Source organism: Pinus tabuliformis, chromosome J (genome assembly GCF_031772625.1).
Source record: "Pinus tabuliformis cultivar Carrire ecotype Pingquan chromosome J, CPIR1, whole genome shotgun sequence".
Classification (NCBI taxonomy): Eukaryota; Viridiplantae; Streptophyta; class Pinopsida; order Pinales; family Pinaceae; genus Pinus; species Pinus tabuliformis.
Genome location: NC_142295.1, coordinates 1,628,074,400 through 1,628,094,000, shown reverse-complemented (window position 1 = coordinate 1,628,094,000; position 19,601 = coordinate 1,628,074,400). Strand labels below are relative to the sequence as shown.

General features: G+C 42.7%; 1 protein-coding gene across 1 annotated transcript in view; it reads left to right on the top strand.

The window, feature by feature from the left end:
* Positions 1–19,341, top strand: part of LOC149233730 (putative oxidoreductase At1g06690, chloroplastic) — a 67,355-nt gene extending 48,014 nt beyond the window's left edge. Inside the window, exons 2-8 of the mRNA XM_089379844.1 lie at positions 16,907–17,023; positions 17,413–17,477; positions 17,731–17,819; positions 18,145–18,224; positions 18,376–18,487; positions 18,679–18,798; positions 19,036–19,341. Coding sequence (XP_089235970.1) covers positions 16,907–17,023; positions 17,413–17,477; positions 17,731–17,819; positions 18,145–18,224; positions 18,376–18,487; positions 18,679–18,798; positions 19,036–19,221 — 769 coding nt within the window. The 3' untranslated portion in view covers positions 19,222–19,341. The remainder of the gene's footprint in view (positions 1–16,906; positions 17,024–17,412; positions 17,478–17,730; positions 17,820–18,144; positions 18,225–18,375; positions 18,488–18,678; positions 18,799–19,035) is intronic.
* Positions 19,342–19,601: the final 260 nt, after the last annotated feature.

The following is a 19,601-nucleotide window of genomic DNA, read 5'->3' as shown; positions in this document are numbered from 1 at the left end:
CTCTGCATCTCACACGCTAGCCCTGTCTGGCTCTGCGCAGCTCTTGGCTGCCTCTGCGTGGCCTCTAGTTGGCTCTGCATCACTCTCCCGGCTCTGCGCTGATCCTCGTGGTACGAACTCTGCCTCTCTGCTATGTATTCACTGCCCCTCAGTTGCAACTCAGATCACTCACTCAAGTTTCTTAGCAAACCCTGCCCCAGAAAATCGAGTTCTTGATCTCTCTTGGTGTGTCCTCCAACTGACCCTCAAGCCTCCTCTTATACTTTTCTCGTTGGTCCATCAACGACCGAGATTAAATCTCTAATCAACGACTAAGATTAGATTTGGCTTGATCCATGACTTTTGGACCCTTCTAACCCAGTTTTATATTAATACCCATTAATATTTTAATTTTCCTAAGTTTAGACTTAGGAACTCCATTAAAAATATTAATTATTTTAATATCTCCCAAACTGGGTACAATCTGTCCAAACCATTTCTGGGTCTTGGAGATCTCATGTGCTTTAGCCTTTCCACCAATTTTCATGGCTAGAGCGCATCCGATGCTACCCCAAATCAACACTCCCTCGTAGCAAGGACTATGCTCTAGTAATACTCCTCACCGAGTATCACACTGATTATCTGGCATTGGTCCCTGTGCTGATGCTAGGCCTCCCTGCCCAACATCCTCTGCACTGCTGTATCCTGTACTACTGCCCACGACCCTGCCACCACCACTGCTGCATCTGCACTGCATCCCCTCTCATCATGCTGCATTGTGCTGCTCATAGCACTGCCACTGCTAACTGCTGCACTGAAACTCAGTTACTGAGAAGTAAGTAACTGATCCTCCCAACTCTGACATCTCTGTCAGGCTAGAAACACTCTCGATGCTGAAACTTCCTCCGTCACTGACAAGTGCTCCCTCTACTAACCTCTGTGCTGCTGCAACAACTCCATGCATCTCGCACTGTTGCCTCACGCTGTCCGGGGACTCCTGCACTGTAGCACTCTCTGTCGCTTCATCCGCATCCATCTCTACCTTCATCTGCCAGTCCTGCTACTCCTTTTCGGGGTTCCTGTAGCAAGGTATAATCCAAGAGGTTGGGTACCTCAAGGATTCTGCCCCTCATTGTTTGTAGTCCGTCTGACTACAGCTCGATGTGTCCCCACTTCCTCTCAAGTGGCGCATGAGCACTTATGGCACAGTCGTCATCTGTCTCCACTTCTTTCTCCACCCTCACTAGCGCTGCCTTGGTCTCAGAAGCCTCTCCCTTGCTCTTCTTCCTAGGATACTGGTTTGCATAGTGACCCAGTTCCCCATAATGGAAGCATTTGACCTTGGAGAGGTCCTTCTTCTTTATTTTCTCCTGCTTTCCCGCAGATGCGAGAGCCGCATCTTCTTCTTCCTCCTTGATTCTGACCCCTTTTCTGCTACTCTCTGCCTTGGTCACCCATCTAATCTCTTCTTGACGAAGAGTTGCCCACAGTTCCTCCCAATCTGGAAGGCTCGACCTGCCCAGTATGCTCTGGACAAATACCTCCCAATTCTTTGAGACTGCATTCAATGCGGTCCTCACCATCAATTCCTGATCCGGTGTGGCCCCTATGGAAGTTAGCTGATCACGGATCTCCTTCAATCCACCGAGGAAGACATCTATCTGCTCTCTCTTCTGCATCTGGTATGACCGCAACTAATTTTCAAGTAACGTATTCCTCTGCACGAAGTATGTTGGTACAATTTCTTCAGGGCCTCCCACATGTCATTTGCCGTGTCCTTCTCGGAAATATGCGGCACTACATGATCCTTGACCCCATCAAGGATGATGCACTTTGCCCTGGCCATTGTCTCCTCGTACTTCTCATTTTTAGCTGGGTCAATGGGGATCGCTATTGTTTTCAAGGCGAAGTGCTTGATGCGATACCTGTCTAGAATGGACAAGATCCTGGTCTTCTAAACTATGAAGTTGGAAGCTCCGTCTCATCTCTCCTGATCTCTCAGCCCATTCACTGCCATCTTGTTGCTCTTCTTCCGACTCCTTTGAGTCTCTCTACTTCCCTCCTGGAAGTCCTCGGTTCGACTCCCTCTGAGTCTCGATTTCCCTTCTGGAAATCCCTCCTCCTTGGTCTTGCCCTGTTAGGTACTGTTCTGACCACAGTACCCCACCAGCTTCGCTCCGCAAATTATCCGCAGCCTCCTATACCCCAACAACTTGAAGGACTGAGCCTCTAGGCTCTGCGCAATCCTGGCACCGACAAAATTTGCACCTCCTGGCCACAGCGTCGATCCTTCCTGATTGAGAAAGATGACTGGGCACTGCGTAGGTCAGGTCTGCTCCTCTTTGCCTCTGCGCTAATCCTCCTCCTGGCTCGAACTGATGATGCAGGCCCTCTGCGTCACCCCTTCCTTGCTGCTTTTTGCTAGGAACAACTTCTGTCACTCGGGACAACTGTTTCTGCTGCTACTGCTTTGCTCGGCTGATGCCTTCAGTTATCTTGTGATCTGCAACCACGCTCTGATACCATGTTGGAATTTCTAAGTTTAATCCGTTAGAAATTCTTCCTGTACTATCTGATTTATTTCTTCCTACTTGTTCAATTACTTAACAAGTTATTTACCATGTAAATACTGAAAATAAATACAAGTACAGTATCAACACATACAGATCATCAACTGAAAGTAAACAAGCACACAAGTGACACCGTTGTTTTTGAACTAATGTTCCCGAAAAAACCCAATGTGGGAAAACCGGTGCAGCGATTCAGAGGGTTTTATTATTATGCAGTTTCAGAATACAACCTGGGTGCTAGAAATGGCTCACCCAACAGAGAATGCCCTCGGCAGTAGTACCTCTTAGTCGGAGACAGATATTCCAGCTAAATCACTGGATGAACGATCCCACAGCAACAATGCAACTTCTGCTGCTCTGCGTCACTCTGATAGGGACTGCGTCACCCTATCCGGCTCTCTAGCTCTCAGTCTGTCCCACGAAATGCTCCCAGCGCTGCCTCTAGGCCCTGCGTCAGCCTCTTTGGCCCAGCGTCAGCCTCTCTGGGCTCTGCGTCAGCTTCTGGAGCCTCTGCGTTAGCCCCTGGAGCCTCTGCATCTCACACGCTGACCCTGTTTGGCTTTGCGCAGCTCTTGGCTGCCTCTGCGTGGCCTCTAGTTGGCTCTGCATCACTCTCCCGGCTCTGTGCTGATCCTCGTGGTACTAACTCTGCCTCTCTGCTATGTATTCACTGCCCCTCAGTTGCAACTCAGATCACTCACTCAATTTCCTTAGCAAACCCTGCCCCAGAAAATCGAGTTCTTGATCTCTCTTGGTGTGTCCTCCAACTGACCCTCAAGCCTCCTCTTATACTTTTCTCGTTGGTCCATCAACGACCGAGATTAAATCTCTAATCAACGGCTAAGATTAGATTTGGCTTGATCCATGACTTTTGGACCCTTCTAACCCAGTTTTATATTAATTCCCATTAATATTTTAATTTTCCTAAGTTTAGACTTAGGAACTCCATTAAAAATATTAATTATTTTAATATCTCCCAAATCGAGTACAATCTGTCCAAACCATTTCTGGGTCTTGGAGATTTCATGTGCTTTAGCCTCTCCACCAATTTTCATGGCTAGAGCACATCCGATGCTATCCCAAATCAACACAAACAGGGCAGAATCCTTCCTCAAAGTAGCTCGGTCAAACCTAGTGAACTTTGGTCTTCAACAATTAGCTCAATCAACCCAAACACTGCTCATAATTCTGATTTCATTCTGCTGATGATTACTGTTCTAGTTAGGGCACTTGCAACAGCCCTAAGCTCCCTTGATAGTTTCCAAACAGTCTCTAAGAGAGCTATGGCATACCCTTGAGGAGTTCATCAATCTAGCAACCCTCCACAAAATACTGCTGCAATATTGTTGTTCGCTGCACTCCTGGTAAGGGCATGTCCTGCAGCCGTAGTTCCACCACACAGTCAACAAACAAGCCCTTGTAGGGTTGCAGTTCACCTTGGAGACCCTCCTCTCATACCACACTGCCTCCTAAAGGTGTTGTCCACCCATGACAACCCTTAACACAACCTCCAACTGTGTGCTATGGCCTGCGGCCTAGCACAACAGCTTGCTGTAGCTTTCAGCCTTCACAAATGTCACCCAAACAATCCCAAATAGCAACATTGTCTTCCTCATGAACTCGGCCTAGCTGATTGCACTTGCCAACACCCAATTGCGTGCATATCCAACCCTTCGCTGACCTGTCTTCAACGAATTTCTGCTCCTTGTGGTTGTGACTTCCCTGCCTTGCAAACAATCCTTAATTCATGCCCTAGAACTGCCTTATTCACCATGCTGTCACCTACAACACTCAAAGATTTCCACGCTGTCCTTCTAGGCTCCTTTCACGCTGTCTTAGGGCTCCTTCTTGCTACGGCTAGGGCCTCTTCTGCGGTTAGGGCTTGAGACCCTTTTATCCACTAAGTCCTCCTTTTGAGAAGACATACTCAAACAAGTGGAGAGAGAGATCATGAGATGATGTGCACCTAAAATGACTTGAGGTCTCCTCTATTTATATGCAACGTTGAGGATGCGCTGGGGGTTAAAGTGCTTGCTTTTCTTGCTGGTCGACCTTGACAATTTGTCGATAATACAAATAAATTCATATCTTTATTTTTACATGTTAGAATCTGATGATCTTTAGATCAATCCTACACCTCTCAGAGAGAGGAATCTAAGAAAAATATCAGTTGTCATAAATAAGGTGACCCACTTGGAGTTTGGCCCTAGTTGCCAATTTTAACACTCCCTCTCAACTAGGGAGAACTCCATCTGCTAATCCATCTGCCAGTTGGTACTATCTTTGCCAACAATGCACTGCACTGCACTGCTCTGCTCTGCTGAACTATGAAGAAGAAGATGTGATCGAGAATGTATCATACCATTCTCTACTGACCCGAAGTTAGTCCCAAATAAAGAGAGTGTCTCATACCACTCTTACTGATCCGAAATCAGTTCCAAATAAAGAGAGTGTCTCATACCACTCTTATTGATCCGAAATCAGTTCCAAATAAATAGAGTGTCTCATACCACTCTTACTGATCCGAAATTAGTTCCAAATAAAGAGTGTCTCATACCACTCTTACTGACTCGAAATCAGTTCCAATTGATCCTAGATCAATATAGGTAATCCTAGCATAGGGAGTACAACAGTACACGATGCGTCCATCGGTAGTACTATGGTCCCTATCCTCATTTCCCTACTCATTGGCCAGATGAGAGGTACTTCCCATGAGTCCCAGATTGCATGGGTAGGATGTCTCAGTAGGAGAAGGATGAGCCACTCATCCTGCCTACATGTCGCCATGGGGTATCACATGGGAAGGCTGAACCACTCACCCTGTACACAACAAACCATTAGGGGAAGGCTGGACCACTCACCCTATGGTTGTGTCTCAGCAGGAGAAGGATGAATCACTCATCCTGCCTACATAGAAAACCACTAGGGGAAGGCTGAACCACTCGCCCTATGGTTGCTTATCGCTCCAAGAAGTACCCCAAGCCCCCCCTGGAGCTCCTAGAGCTCAATATCCATATCATACAGGACCCTCAAGAGAGGATCTCTCCACGACTCCTAGTCGTTCTCGGAAAGTCAAGAATTTGAACTTTCCCAGGGGTTTTGTCAGAATGTTGGCGACCTGCTTATCAATCCCAATGTGATGGAGCCTTATTGCTCCTCGTTGTACCATAACCCGGATAAAGTGGTACCTGATGTCTATATGCTTGGAGCGATCATGAAATATAGGATTCTCTGATAATCGGGTCCCACTTTGGTTGTCGCAGAGGATCACGGTGGTATCCAGCACATGTCCAAATAGCTCACTGAAGAGCTTCCTCAACCAGACAGCTTTACAGGAGGCCATACTTGCAGCTATGTATTCGGCGTCAGCAATGCTCAAAGCAACCGACTTTTGCTTCCTGCTCATCTAGGATATCGCAGTAGAACCCAAAGAGAAACAACGCCCAAAAGTGCTCTAGCGATCCACCACACTGCCGGCACAATTATCATTCGAATAGCCATGCAGCCTCACATCTCCGACAATGTATCTCAGTCCATGAGTGATTGTGCCCCGAAGATATCTCAGAAGATTCTTGGGACCAATCCAATGCGTGTGATGAGGCTCAACCATATATTGGCTCAACGTATTAACTGCAAAACATATATCCAGACGGGAGTTCACCAAGAACATCAACGCTCCTATGAGTTGACGATACTCAGAGGCATTTCCCAATACGAGTCCGACAACACTACCACATAACTTCTTGAAGTTAAGTTCCATCGGGGTAGTCAGAGGCTTGCAGTCCACCATCTCAAATCTTTCCAATATCTCCACAACATATTTTCCTTGAGATAGGAAAATTTCTCCTGGCTTTTGCCAGACCTCCAACCCTAGGAAGTAGTGCATCAGTCCGAGGTCCTTCATCTCAAATTCGGAAGCCTAACTCCCTCTTACATTTGTGAATGAGAGGGTTTGCACCTGTCAGAAAGAGGTCGTCCACATAAAGTACCAGTATGAGAGGTTTATCATCTTCAACCTTAAAGAAAAGGTTCGGATCGACTTCACTTCTAGTGAATCTTAGTTTCATCAGATAGATATCAATCCTCTCATACCAAGCCTGGGGTGCTTGCTTCAAGCCATAGAGAGCCTTCTTCAACCTGCATACATGAGATTCCCGGTCATGAACCTCAAACCCCTCGGGTTGTTCCACATAGACTTTGAAGTGACGGAATCAGGTGAATACTTCATCCTTCTTTTTCAAGAAGTAGATCCAAGTCTTGCGAGAATAGTCATTCGTAAAAGTGAGATAATATAAGTATCCTCCCAAAGAGTTTACGGGCATCATACCAGATATGTTGAAGTGGATCAACTGCAATATATCGGAGGTCTTACTATTACTAGAGGGGAATGGTCCCCTTGTAAGTTTTCCTTCGGCACATCCCGGACATGCACCTTCATGCTCTACTTTGAACTCGGGCATACCCGTCACCATCTGTCTCACATCGGGAAGAGCCTTATAATGAAGATGGACAAACCTCCGGTGCCATAGTTCATATTATAGAGATGTGTCGCAAGACATGGCTCCCAATGGACTTCCTCCAACTTGATACAAAGTGTCAACCCTGAACCCAAGAGTAAAAACATCTTTAAAATTCCTTTTCCAAACACCTACCTTTCCATCAATGAATGCCACCTTGTATTCTTTGTCTTCCATTGCCGAAATGGACACCAGGTTCTTCTTGAGATTAGGTACATATAGAACTTCTTGTAAATGTATCGTGTTACCCTGATTCAATTGAAGGGTAACATTCCCTACTCCCTTCACAGGATAGGTGGCATTGTCTCCAAGAATAATCTCCAAGTTTGTCTCCTTCTCTATCAGATTAGAGAGAGCTTCCTTGTACCCGGTGAAGTGCCTTGAGGCACCACTATCAATTAGCTAATTCCCCAAAGTGTCCGGAGGAGAGGTAGTGGAGAGGGCCGATATAAGATAGTATTCCTTTTGCTTATTGTTAACAACATTTGATTCTTCATACCTGGAGTTCCTTGCTTTCTTGGAGGGTTGACCATTTCCATGATGTCCCGCATTCCTTTTTCCTTTGCCATTGAACCTGCCATTCCTTTGATTGTTGTTGTTGAAGTTACCCCTGGAATGATTGTGATCATCATCATGTGATGTGTCCCTTCTATTTGGACACTCCCTTGCATAGTGGCCAAACTTATTGCAAACAAAGCCCCTGCCTTTCCTTCCTCCCTTAGATCCGGGCTTTCCATTGAAATGACCTTTAGACCCTGCATTCTTTCTCCTTTTCGCATGAGCGGAGAAAGCAATGGGGTTGCCTCTATTAGAAGGCATTTCTTGATCCACCATTCTTGTCTCTTCTAATGTCAGATCAAAAGACATCTTCCATCCATGATAGTCAGACTTTTCATGGAGCTTGTCTTCACCCGGGAAGTGGGATGAGGAACCCATTGAGCTTTTAGTCCTTGTCCAATTGTCTTCGGTGATTGCTCTTTCACTCTTGCTTGGGCTTTGTCTTCACCTCAGCTCTGAAACCATGTTAATTTTGGTATGTTCTATGCTTAAGAGCAATTTACTTCAATTTCTTAATTAACCCAATATCAATACCCAGTTTAGCAATCACATCAGCATGATAGTAAAATGCAGATAGAACATGAACATACACAGTAGAAGACAAGCGAAGACAAAAGGACACAAGATGTGGCACCAGCTAGTGACAAACCCCGAAGCGGGGAAACCCTTGATCAATTCTTCTTATATTCTTCAATAGTTCAGCAGAGAGAGATAGTACAAAATTTACAAATCTGATAATTTATGACAGCAGCAGTAAAGCCTTGACCAGAAAAGTCAATGCTGGTCAAACAGGGAAGAATCCTTCCTCTGAGTAGCTCGGTCAAACCTAGTGAACTTCGGCCTTCAACAGTTAGCTCAATCAGCCCAAACACTGCTCATAATTCTGATTTCATTCCACTGATGATTACTGTTCTAGTTAGGGCACTTGCAGCAGCCCTAAACTCCCTTGACAGTTTCCAAACAGTCCCTAAGAGAGCTGTGGCATACCCTTGAGGAGTTCATCAATCCAGCAACCCTCCACAAAATACTGCTGCAATATTGCTGTTTGCTGCACTCCTGGTTAGGGCATGTCCTGCAGCCCTAGTTCCACCACACAGTCAGCAAACAAGCCCTTGTAGGGCTGCGGTTCACCTTGGAGACCCTCCTCTCATACCACGCTGCCTCCTAAAGGTGTTGTCCACCCATGACAGCCCTTAACACAACCTCCAGCTGTGTGCTATGGCCTGCGGCCTAGCACAACAGCTTGCTGTAGCTTTCGGCCTTCACAAATGTCACCCAAACAATCCCAAACAACAGCGTTGTATTCCTCATGAACTCAGCCTAGCTGATTGCACTTGCCAACACCCAACTGCATGCATATCCAGCCCTACGCTGACCTGTCTTCAACGAATTTCTGCTCCTTGTGGCTGCGGCTTCCCTGCCTTGCAAACAGTCCTTAATTCATGCCCTAGAACTGCCTTATTCACCACGCTGTCACCTACAACACTCAGAGATTTCCACGCTGTCCTTCTAGGCTCCTTTCACGCTGTCTTAGGGCTCCTTCTTGCTGCGGCTAGGGCTTCTCCTTTGCTGCGGCTAGGGCCTCTTCTTGCTGCGGCTAGGGCTTGAGACCCTTCTCTCCACCAAGTCCTCCTTTTGAGAAGACATACCCAAACAAGTGGAGAGAGAGATCATGAGATGATGTGCACCTAAAATGACTTGAGGTCTCCTCTATTTATATGCAACGTTGAGGATGAGCTGGGGGTTAAAGTGCTTGTTTTGCTTGCTGGCCGACCTTGACAATTTGTCAATAATACAAATAAATTCATATCTTTATTTTTACATGTCGGAATCGGATGATCTTTAGATCAATCCTACACCTCTCGGAGAGAGGAATCCAAGAAAAATATCAGCTGTCATAAATAAGGTGACCCACATGGAGTTTGGCCCTAGGTACCAATTTTAACGCTTTTGAAGGGCTTGAATGGTTTAGAGAACTCAGATGAAAATTGGTCAAAATTCACATAGGTAAGTGCACCCAACACACTTTATCATCATGAATATTGAGGAGAACTTTTTCACTTTCTTTTGCATTTTGAATCTCACCCAAGAGTTCTTAGATAAATGAAGATATTTATCATTTTCTAGGATGACATCTTAGACCTTCCCAGGTTTTACCCCGACACCCCAAAACTCCATTTTCATGTAGAATTCTTTGTGGGCTGATATTTCCAGCACTGCAACCTTTTGCATGAATGGGGGAAAACACATTCTTTTTCGACAATTTGAGAAGCATCTTGCATGTTTGAAGCCCCTTTACAGCTTGTGCATAGTGATTTATATGGTCCACTTTTAGTTGTTTCATTCTCTGGCTACAAGTATTTCTTAACTTTCATTGATGATTTCTCCAGATGCACTTGGGTATACTTCTTAAAACTCAAGAGTGAAGTATTTAATATGTTCTTGGCCTTTAAGGCCTTTGTTGAGAAACAATCTGGACATCAAATTCTTAAGCTAAGATCTGATAATGGCGGAGAATATGTTAACAACAAATTCATCAACTTTTGCACTGAGCATGGAATTCAAATGCAACATACTGTTCCATATACTCCACAACAAAATGGTGTAGCTAAAAAGAAGAATCGCACCTTAAAGTAAATGGCTAATTGTATGCTTCAATCTAAAGGACTTAGTCTTAATTTTTGGGCAAAAGCAATTAACTGTGCAAATTACATAGTAAATCGCACTCCTAAGGTTTTAAAGAATATCACTCCAGAAGAAGCATGGAGCTCAATTAAACCATATGTAAGTCACTTTCGTGTTTTTGGAAGTGAAGCATGGGCCCATATTCTAGATGAGAAACATAAAGCTTTAGAACATAAGAGTGAAAAATGTATTTTTGTTGGATATTCTGAAGTTGTCAAAGGATACAGACTTATTCCACTTAAGTCCAAAAATGTTATCATTAGAAGAGATGTAAAGTTTGCTGAAAATATATCGGCCTACGAGCCTAGTTCGGCGAATGTGCCACCTCTCTCTATCCCTTCTACTTCTGAAAATATTTCTTCTTCAGATGATGAAAACGAGGATGACAATCCTCCCCCACCTTTTCAGGATCCTCCTTCAGCTCCTCAGCTTCCAAAATGGGTCCGTGCTACTCGGGATGCAGTAGGTGCTCTTGCAGGTGATCCTATAGATCAGCGATGTACATGTTCTCAGTTCGATAGAGCCTCTTTTTTACTGGCTCAAGCTTCAGCGAATTATGATCCTGACACCTTTGTAGAAGCTTTAGGCCATCCAGATTGGGACGCAGCTATGAATGAAGAATATCGTTCGTTATTGGCAAATGATACATGGGATCTTGTTCCTCTTCCAAAGGGACGAAAACTTGTTAGATGCAAATGGGTTTACAGAACCAAGTATGGACCAGATGGAAAAGTTGATAAACATAAAGCTCGTCTTGTTGCTAACGGTTTTTCACAAGTTGAAGGCATTGACTATATTGAAACCTTCTCCCCTGTTGCCAAAATGAACTCTATCCGCCTTGTTCTTTCCCTTGCTGCCTCTTTCAAATGGGAAGTCCATCAGATGGATGTTAAATCTGCCTTCTTGCATGGGGACTTGCATGAAGAAATCTATATGGAACAACCTATTGGATTTATACAAAAAGACTCTAGCCTTGTATGTCGGCTTAAGAAATCCCTTTATGGTCTCAAGCAAGCCCCTCGGGATTGGTATGCCAAAATGGATAGCTTTCTTTTAGATACTGGCTTTTCTAGGTGTCATTCTGACAATACTGTCTACACCAAGAAAGTGGGTAAGTCTCTTATCATTCTTGTTCTTTATGTTGATGATCTTATCCTTACTGGTAGTGATCCCAACCTTATAAACCATGTGAAGTCCAACCTTAAAAAGAAGTTTGAAATGACAGACTTAGGACACTTGCATTATTTTCTTGGTCTTCAAATCTTGCAGTCTAAGGAAGGTATTTCCCTTTCCCAGTCCAAGTATGCATGTGATCTTCTACGCCACTTTCACATGGAACACTGTAAGCCAGCCCCTTCTCCCTTTCAGTTGGAGCCAAACTTTCAGTCACTTGTACTTCCCCTGAAGTTGATGCTACCTTATACCGTCAGCTTGTAGGAAAACTTTTGTATCTGACCCATACCCATCATAACCTTTCCTTTGTTGTTGGCCTTATTGCTCGATTTATGCAAAACCCACATGAAAGTCATTGGAAAACAGCTAAAAGAATACTTCATTATGTTCGAGGTACAGTTCAGTTTGGGATTCATTACAGTGTAGAAGCATCTCCTCTACTGGTTGGTTTCATTGATTTCGATTGGGCTGGTGACCCTGATGATCGAAAGTCTACTGTAGGTTATGTCTTCACTCTTGGTTTTGGACCTATTACATGGGTTTGCAAGAAATAATGTGCCATTTCTCTTTCTTCAGCAGAAGCAGAGTATCGTGGCGCCATAGAAGCTAGTAAGGAAGCCCCGTGGCTTCGTCAGATCCCGTCAGAGTTTGGCTTTCAGCAGCAGCCTCCGACTACACTTTGGTGTGATAATCAAAGTGCCATTTAACTATGCAAAGATCCAGTCCAACATCAGCGCAGCAAACACATTGAACTACACATGCACTTCATCAGAAAGCTCATTCATGACCATGTTCTTGAAGTGCAATATTGTTCAACAGATGGTCAAGTTGCAGACATCTTTACAAAGGCTCTCACAGAGGCGAAGTTTACTAAACTTCGATTTATGGTTGGAGTTCAGGAAGTTGTCACTAAGGGGGGATAGGCTCTAATGCCTCCTTCCTTCTCCTATTGTGTCATATTTGTACATCCTTCAATCCTATCCCAAGTTGTTGTTAAGGGGGGATGTTAGGATATTCTGACACATAGTAAATAGTTAAGTATAACTTGGTCTAGTGTAGAGTTAGGTAAAGTGTGTTTCTTTTACTATGTACATTTGTAACTTACAATCCGACGGTCAGGATATTTTCTAGACGTGAAGTGATCCGACGGTTCATTCTCTCCTCGGTATTACCGACACTTGATCCATGGCTTAACACTCGATTGGTCCATGATCTCTATTTAAAGAGCATGGAGAGTCATTTGTAGGGTGACCGTTCATGAGAGAAGCTTATGTAAATTTTATTTCTTTTATTAATAAATTGCCTGAAGTGGCCGCGTTGGCTCAGGCCGTGGACTATTTCCCTCTTTGAGGGTTTTAACCACGTCAAGAATACTGGTGTATTGATTTGTGATCTGTTTGTGAGTGGTGTCCTTCGGTGTTCTGTCTGAGGAACTTACCCTGTAAATTCCTACATTACTTCCAATGATTTGTATTCTTAAGTTGTCTTATGTCATTTATATCATTAAGCAATAATACATAGAAAATCTCAACTATAATGCAATAATAAACATAGGATCATAAAGCAATAGCTAGACACTAAAGAGACACAAGATTACCCTGCGAAAACCCAACCTTGGGAAGAACCCAACCAACTTTTCTTCTAAGGAGAATTCAATCTTCAACAAAGTTTACGATATAAATTGTTTAGAAATCTGTGCCAATTTCCAAGCTTTTAATACCAGTCAAACTTGGTCAAAGGAGAAAGAATGTCAGACTTTTGTTTAGCTAGTCAAATCTGGTCAACAAGCTGAATTTCGGCCTCTACTGCTATCTCAGAAAATTTGGTCGAAGTGCCTTGTTCAACTTTCGGTCAATGTTGGTCAAATAGTTCGGTTAATGCTCAGAATTCTACCCAAAATTTCGGTCAACAACTCAGTCAAAGATGCGATCAAATGCCCTGATAAGTCTTGGTTAACATAGGTAAAAAATAGTCCAAGATCCTTCAGTCAACACTCACAAATGAGTCAAACTTCTGCTTGGAATTCATTGGTCAAACCTTAGTCTTCTTCTGCTCCTTTACACGTGTGAACAAATGGCTAATTTCTCTTGAGATCTAAATTGATTTGATGATAAATTTAGGAGCTCAAATGGTTTATTTATATTGGTCAAACTAGATGGTTTTTGACCAAGGGTCACACCCATTCACAAGGTGGGGCCGACTTGACTTTTGGGGCCTACATGAAGGCCAAAAATAATAATTTTAATTTTCCATATTTAATATTTTCTTGGGCTGATTTAGGAGGCCAATTTGGCATGCGGGAATACCTCTTGATGCTACAAAAATCAACAAAAGTGAAGTTTGTTAGGCTATAAAAGGAGCTAACAACAAGGAGAAAAGGAGCCTATAACATCAAAGGAAGGGTAACTACAACAAGTAGTTTGATGATCTGTGTGAATATATGGAGGCAAAGGACAACGAGGAACACTGGACAAAGAGGACTGAAAGGGCTGAAAGCAAAGGATTGCTACAACAAGTAAGTCACATTATTTTGTCTTTGTTTTTATGGGCAGATGAGGGTTTGGACTCTGGAGGATAAGATCTTAGTCGTAGTGACAAACTTGTATTTGTTGTATTATAGTATTTGTAGCAGGGTTCTAAAGGGCCATGATCCCTTGTATGGGAGCCCTGTGAATTTCTTATTGATGGATTGATAAGGAATTTTTTGGGCCATATAAATCTTGTGTACTCTTGATTGATTTCGCTGTTGATATATTACATTGTGCAAAGTTCATTGTTGAGCATTGCTAGTGTGTTTATGACATTATGTGCTAGTCTAGTCATAGACCAAACCTAAAGTGCAAGGGAATTTCAATATGGTATTGTAGCGGCTTTGAAGAACAGTTAGCTCAAAGTGTGCATAGGTGTTAGCTCTAGGAGGGAGATGTGAGATTATTGCATGAAGCAATATTGTTTCCAACTCACAGTTGGCTAGACAAAGGTTCATCAGAGAACTTGGAGATGTGATCTTGATTGGTTTGGTGATGAGGCAAGATGGGAGTTTTGGTGTATTGGTGGAGAACTCAGTGTGCAACAATATGTTGAGTGGCGGATTGCCGACACTGTTGATGGACTTCCGTTGACTTGTTAAAGTAAGTTGAGACAACTCAGGTGCCTTGGCAGGGAGTGCTTTGGCATGGACGAAGTAGCTCTGTGTGGATGACAGGTTGATTGCGAGATAGTATCTTCATTGGGTTGTCGAGTTGCACATCTGGCAGTAGAACCATGTCCAATGAGGTATTTGATCTAGGAGGATGAGGACACTTGCAGAGTTGAGTTGCGGTGGTCTAGAGTGGACTAGGCCTAGTGTTCAATTGTAGCTCAGGACTGACCTTGAAAGGACACAAGTTCAGTTGCAACACTTTCTGGGAGGGAAAATAGAGTGAGCTAGGGGAGGTTATGTAGACTCAGAGGGAGACTGCAATGGAGAGTCAACCGCCCAGTAGAAATCTAACCTTCAAGTTCAAGCGAGAGAGTGCAATCTTCCAGGCCAAGTGAGGAAAGTCACGAACCATGCGAGGATAGTCATGATGGCGGTGCAAGGAAAGTCATAGACCATGCAAGGAAGTCATGGTACATGCAAGGAAGTCATGCACCATGCAAGGAAAGTCATGATCATGCAAAAAGAAGACATGGCACATGCAAGGAAGTCATGGCCATGCAAGGAAAATCATGGAGCTGGAGATTTCTACGAGCATGGTATCTTCGAAGATCTAGGTCTTCCTGAAGGATGTGGTTATGGATTAGATTCAGAGGCAGGGCCACTTCTAGGTAGTGGTGGAAATACCTCCCTTGCTAATGGGGTGTTGAAAATTGTGTAGCTTGAGAGGTACTCCCACAAGTCTTGGGTGCTTGACTTTTGAGGAGAAAACCCACAAAAAGACTTGTTTGTGGGCAAAGTACCCAAGCCTAGGGGTTTTGGCCCAAAGGAGTGGGCTTAAAACCAAGAAAATGAATTTATTTTGATTTTGAGTCATGTAGGCTCAGGTCAGCCAACAAGGCTAAGGGACATGACTGTTGGGATTTCCACCTCTTAAACAAGTATATATTGAAGGCCAATAGAGAGGCCAAGTCACAAGTAAAAGGACACACCTGTGCAAGAGAACAAGAACCCTAAGGAGAGCCGAAACCTTGGAGAGAGAGAGCTGCAAGGATATCTGTTCTGTTCTGGCAAGGAAAAGGAACCACAGCATGAGACTATTTGTGTGAAAGAGGCCGAAGTTTCTGTCTAAGCCGTAGGAAGTAGTGATGGGTTCGTTCTATGTAAGGAGCAGCCCTAGGAACAGGGCTGAGGCTGGTTATAGCCTGGAGGAGGTCTGTTCAGGGCTGGATTGTGCCCTAGTCCAGGCCGCAGCAAGAAGAGGACCAATGGAGGTCTGCTAGGGCTTGAAGTAGCCTGAACGAAGCTGGACAGTGGTAAAACAGACCAGATCAAGGTCATCTGAGGTAAGGCCAAGGCTGCCAGTGTTAGGCCGCATGTCCGAAGTTGCAGGAAGGAAGCTGCAGGTAGGGCCTCAGGCAGGAGGTCCAAAGTTGCAGAGAAGAGGACCACAGGGCCTCAGGAAGGAGGCGACAGGCAGCTTCAGCAGGCTGAGTTTGTGCAGACAGCAAGAGAGGGCTGAGTTTGTGCAGACAGCAAGGGTCTAAAGGATAAGACCTCAACCCTAGTGACAGACTTGTATTTGTTGTATTATAGCATTTGTATCAGAGTTCTAAAGGGCCATGACCCCTGGTACGGGAGCCCTGTGAATTTCTTATTGATGGACTGATAAGGAATGTTTTGGGCCATATAAATCTTGTGTACTATTGATTGATTGATTTCGCTGCTGATATATTCTGCTATGCAAATTTGTTCATTGTTGAGCACTGCTAGTGTGTTTATGTGTTAGTCTAGTCATAGACCAGACCTAGAGTGCAAGGGAATTTCAACATTAAAAGAATCATAAATAGAAATCTTTAAGCTGACATTGATGGATGGGATCTGATCGTTGTAGAGACCAAGCCAATTGGGACTGGTTGTGATCAAGATAAGCCTTTGCCTGATATTGGGCTACTTCCTACTGCTGCATGAGTGCTATCTGTTGATGCTTTGGGCCCATGGCCTTGTGGCTTTGCTTCTGGCTTCATGGACATATGCTCATGTTTTGATAATATTCTGCTTATCAGTTTATGTGATTATGAGCATTTTGGTATTTAACCAGCACAGTTTTGAGATCTGCTACTAGCTAGTGCTCTTGGAGGTTGTGTTTTGCCTTTTTTGTATATAAGTGATGTAACTATTTTATATCAATAGTTAAAGGAAGCTTTTATTCCAAAAAAATGAAGCAGCTGAAAGTATCCTCTATACATGTCCAACGTAATGAATGTACTTTTTTGTTGAATCAGCCTCACAAAGTGGGTTCCACCTCCTGGTAAAATGACGGGAGCTTATGTCAGGGACAATATTGAAATTTCACGCAAGCGAATGGATGTTAAATCTCTGGACATGCTTCAATTTCATTGGTAAGCATATTTGTCATATATAATACTGGTTAAATTTATCTTTTCCCATATCTCAAACTTGTGTTCCTTGAATAGAGAAAAACTGGTGTTATTAAGCCCAAGTATTCTCATTTCCGTTTTATCACAATCATATTGCTAGAGCATTGCAAAACTGGAAACTTTTAAATGGCTTTGCTGTATAAGGTGAACGTTCTTTACCTTGCATGTTCAAATATTGAAAGCATTTTCTTTCTTGAATAGAATACCAGAGATAGAAGATTGGCTATTTTGGAATACATTTTTCCAGCTGTTAATAATAATATATGATAGTAATTGAAGATTCAATGAATCTGAAATGGTAGAGTTGTAAATTATTTGGATGTTTTCTGCAACTTCTCTGTAATTAACAGGTGGGAGTACTCTAACCCGGCCTACCTGGATGCATTGAAGTTCCTAACTGATCTAAAGGAAGAAGGTTAGTATAGTCCTTACCTTTGACTGCAAAGAATTTCAAACCAGATATGCCTAATGTTTCAGGAGTTACACTTTTTTTTTTAATTTGTTGGTCTGTTAAAGCATGGCTGTATTCTTCAATGTGCTTAATAGTTAATTTTAGTATATTTCTGAGTAAACGGCTAGACTTTGATCTCTTGAAATATTCATGCTGCAGTTTGGGAAAATTCTATTATTTATGAAGCTTTCAAAGTTTCATGTTGAATGACATGCAGGTAAAATTAAGACATTGGCTTTGACCAATTTTGATACAAAAAGGTTACAAATAATTTTGGAGAATGGTATTCCCATTGTCAGTAATCAAGTGAGTTCCTTATGCTGTTTGCCAGACCACGCTTTTCATTTTTATCAAGGATAAGATAATTATAAATAATCTCATACCATGTAAAGGCTCAAGCATTATATTTATGAGGGGACCGGCATCGGCTTTTTCCTTTCTTTGGCGAGGAAAGAGGGGGGAGATATGTGAACCGGGTGTGCATGTCATTACTGTGTTGTACTCTTGGAGGACATATGCCAGCTTTAAGGTTTTTTTTGTGGGGGTTGGGAGGCGGGAGGGCGACGTTTTCCTTTTTTGATAAATGGATAAATCAGGTCCTCATATTGTCAATATGTTGTAGTCTTAACAGGTACAGCATTCTGTTGTAGATATGCGACCGCAAAAGCAAATGGCAGAACTTTGTCAACTCTCAGGCGTGAAATTAATAACGTTCTCTCTCTCTCCTCTCTCCTTGCACAAATTAATGCCTAAATGGAATCACACTTACAATTTTCTCAATGATATATATGTTTTCTGGAGCTTCAATTTTTTACTGATACTTTGTGTTTGTCTATTGTTTGGGTTCTATTGTTAACATCAGATATGGAACTGTGATGGGAGGGTTGCTATCTGAAAAATTTATAGATGCTAACATATCAATCCCTTTTGCTGGGCCTCCTCTGAACACTCCTTCACTACAGAAGTATAAACGAGTATATATATCCGTCTCATGCCTTGGTTTTATTGATACTTTTACATTAGTTTCAGCATGTATTCTCTAAGAGACACTTTTTTTCTGCTACAATTTTTACTTTGCAAATCTAGTCCTCATCTAAAGAACTTTGGACTTAATAAAATTTAGGTTTGCATGGCTAATATTTTTGTTGGAAAATCAAATGAGCAGATGGTTGATGCATGGGGAGGATGGAGTCTTTTTCAAGAGCTATTGCGAACACTAAAAAACGTTGCATTGAAGCATGGTGTTTCCATTTCAACTGTTGCTGTGCGGTACATACTTGATCAAGTAAGTTTTTGTTTTCGAAAAGGGCATTTAAACACTTTCTTCCAATCTTATTAAATCATCGTTAAAGTGGCAGAGTTGTACAATTGTCTAGACACCATAAAGTTTATACAGGCACACATGCAAAAAACACGAGCACTTACTTCCTATTTTGTTGAATGCATCAAATTGTTGAAAATAAAGTTGTTAACCTGAAAGCTTGTAATGGGTTATGATTCATGAATGTATTCCACTGCGCAGCCCTCAGTTGCAGGATCCATGATTGGAGTAAGGCTTGGTCTATCTGAGCACATTGATGATTCAAAGGCAATATTTTCTCTTGCACTGGACGATGAAGACAGACAAAGTATCATGGAAGTAACTAACAAAGGGAAAGACCTGCTTACTGTAATTGGAGATTGTGGAGACGAGTATAGGAGAGTGTAATATAGGATTCTCTTTTCTGGAGAAAAGATGCGAACTTTATTAGCGTTCTGATATATTTATTTTTTAACAAATCTCTTATTAAGAAATACAGAGTTGTATCAATATATTGTTTCCAATTTATGTCACAAGGTTCGGCGAACTTTAACCTTAAGGTTCGAATTTTGGTAAGCTTTATTTTTTTTTTGAGGTTTGGCAAACCTCATTGAATTTCATAGCCATTGACCAAGTCCATAAATCAAAAATCATAACCTCATGTCACAACTCAAGCTTGTAATCTACCCTTGCAATTTCCATGTTCGTAGTAGCATTTTTTATGTTTATTGATGATATATCTTACTATTTTATCCTATATATATATATATAATTAATGTATATATAAA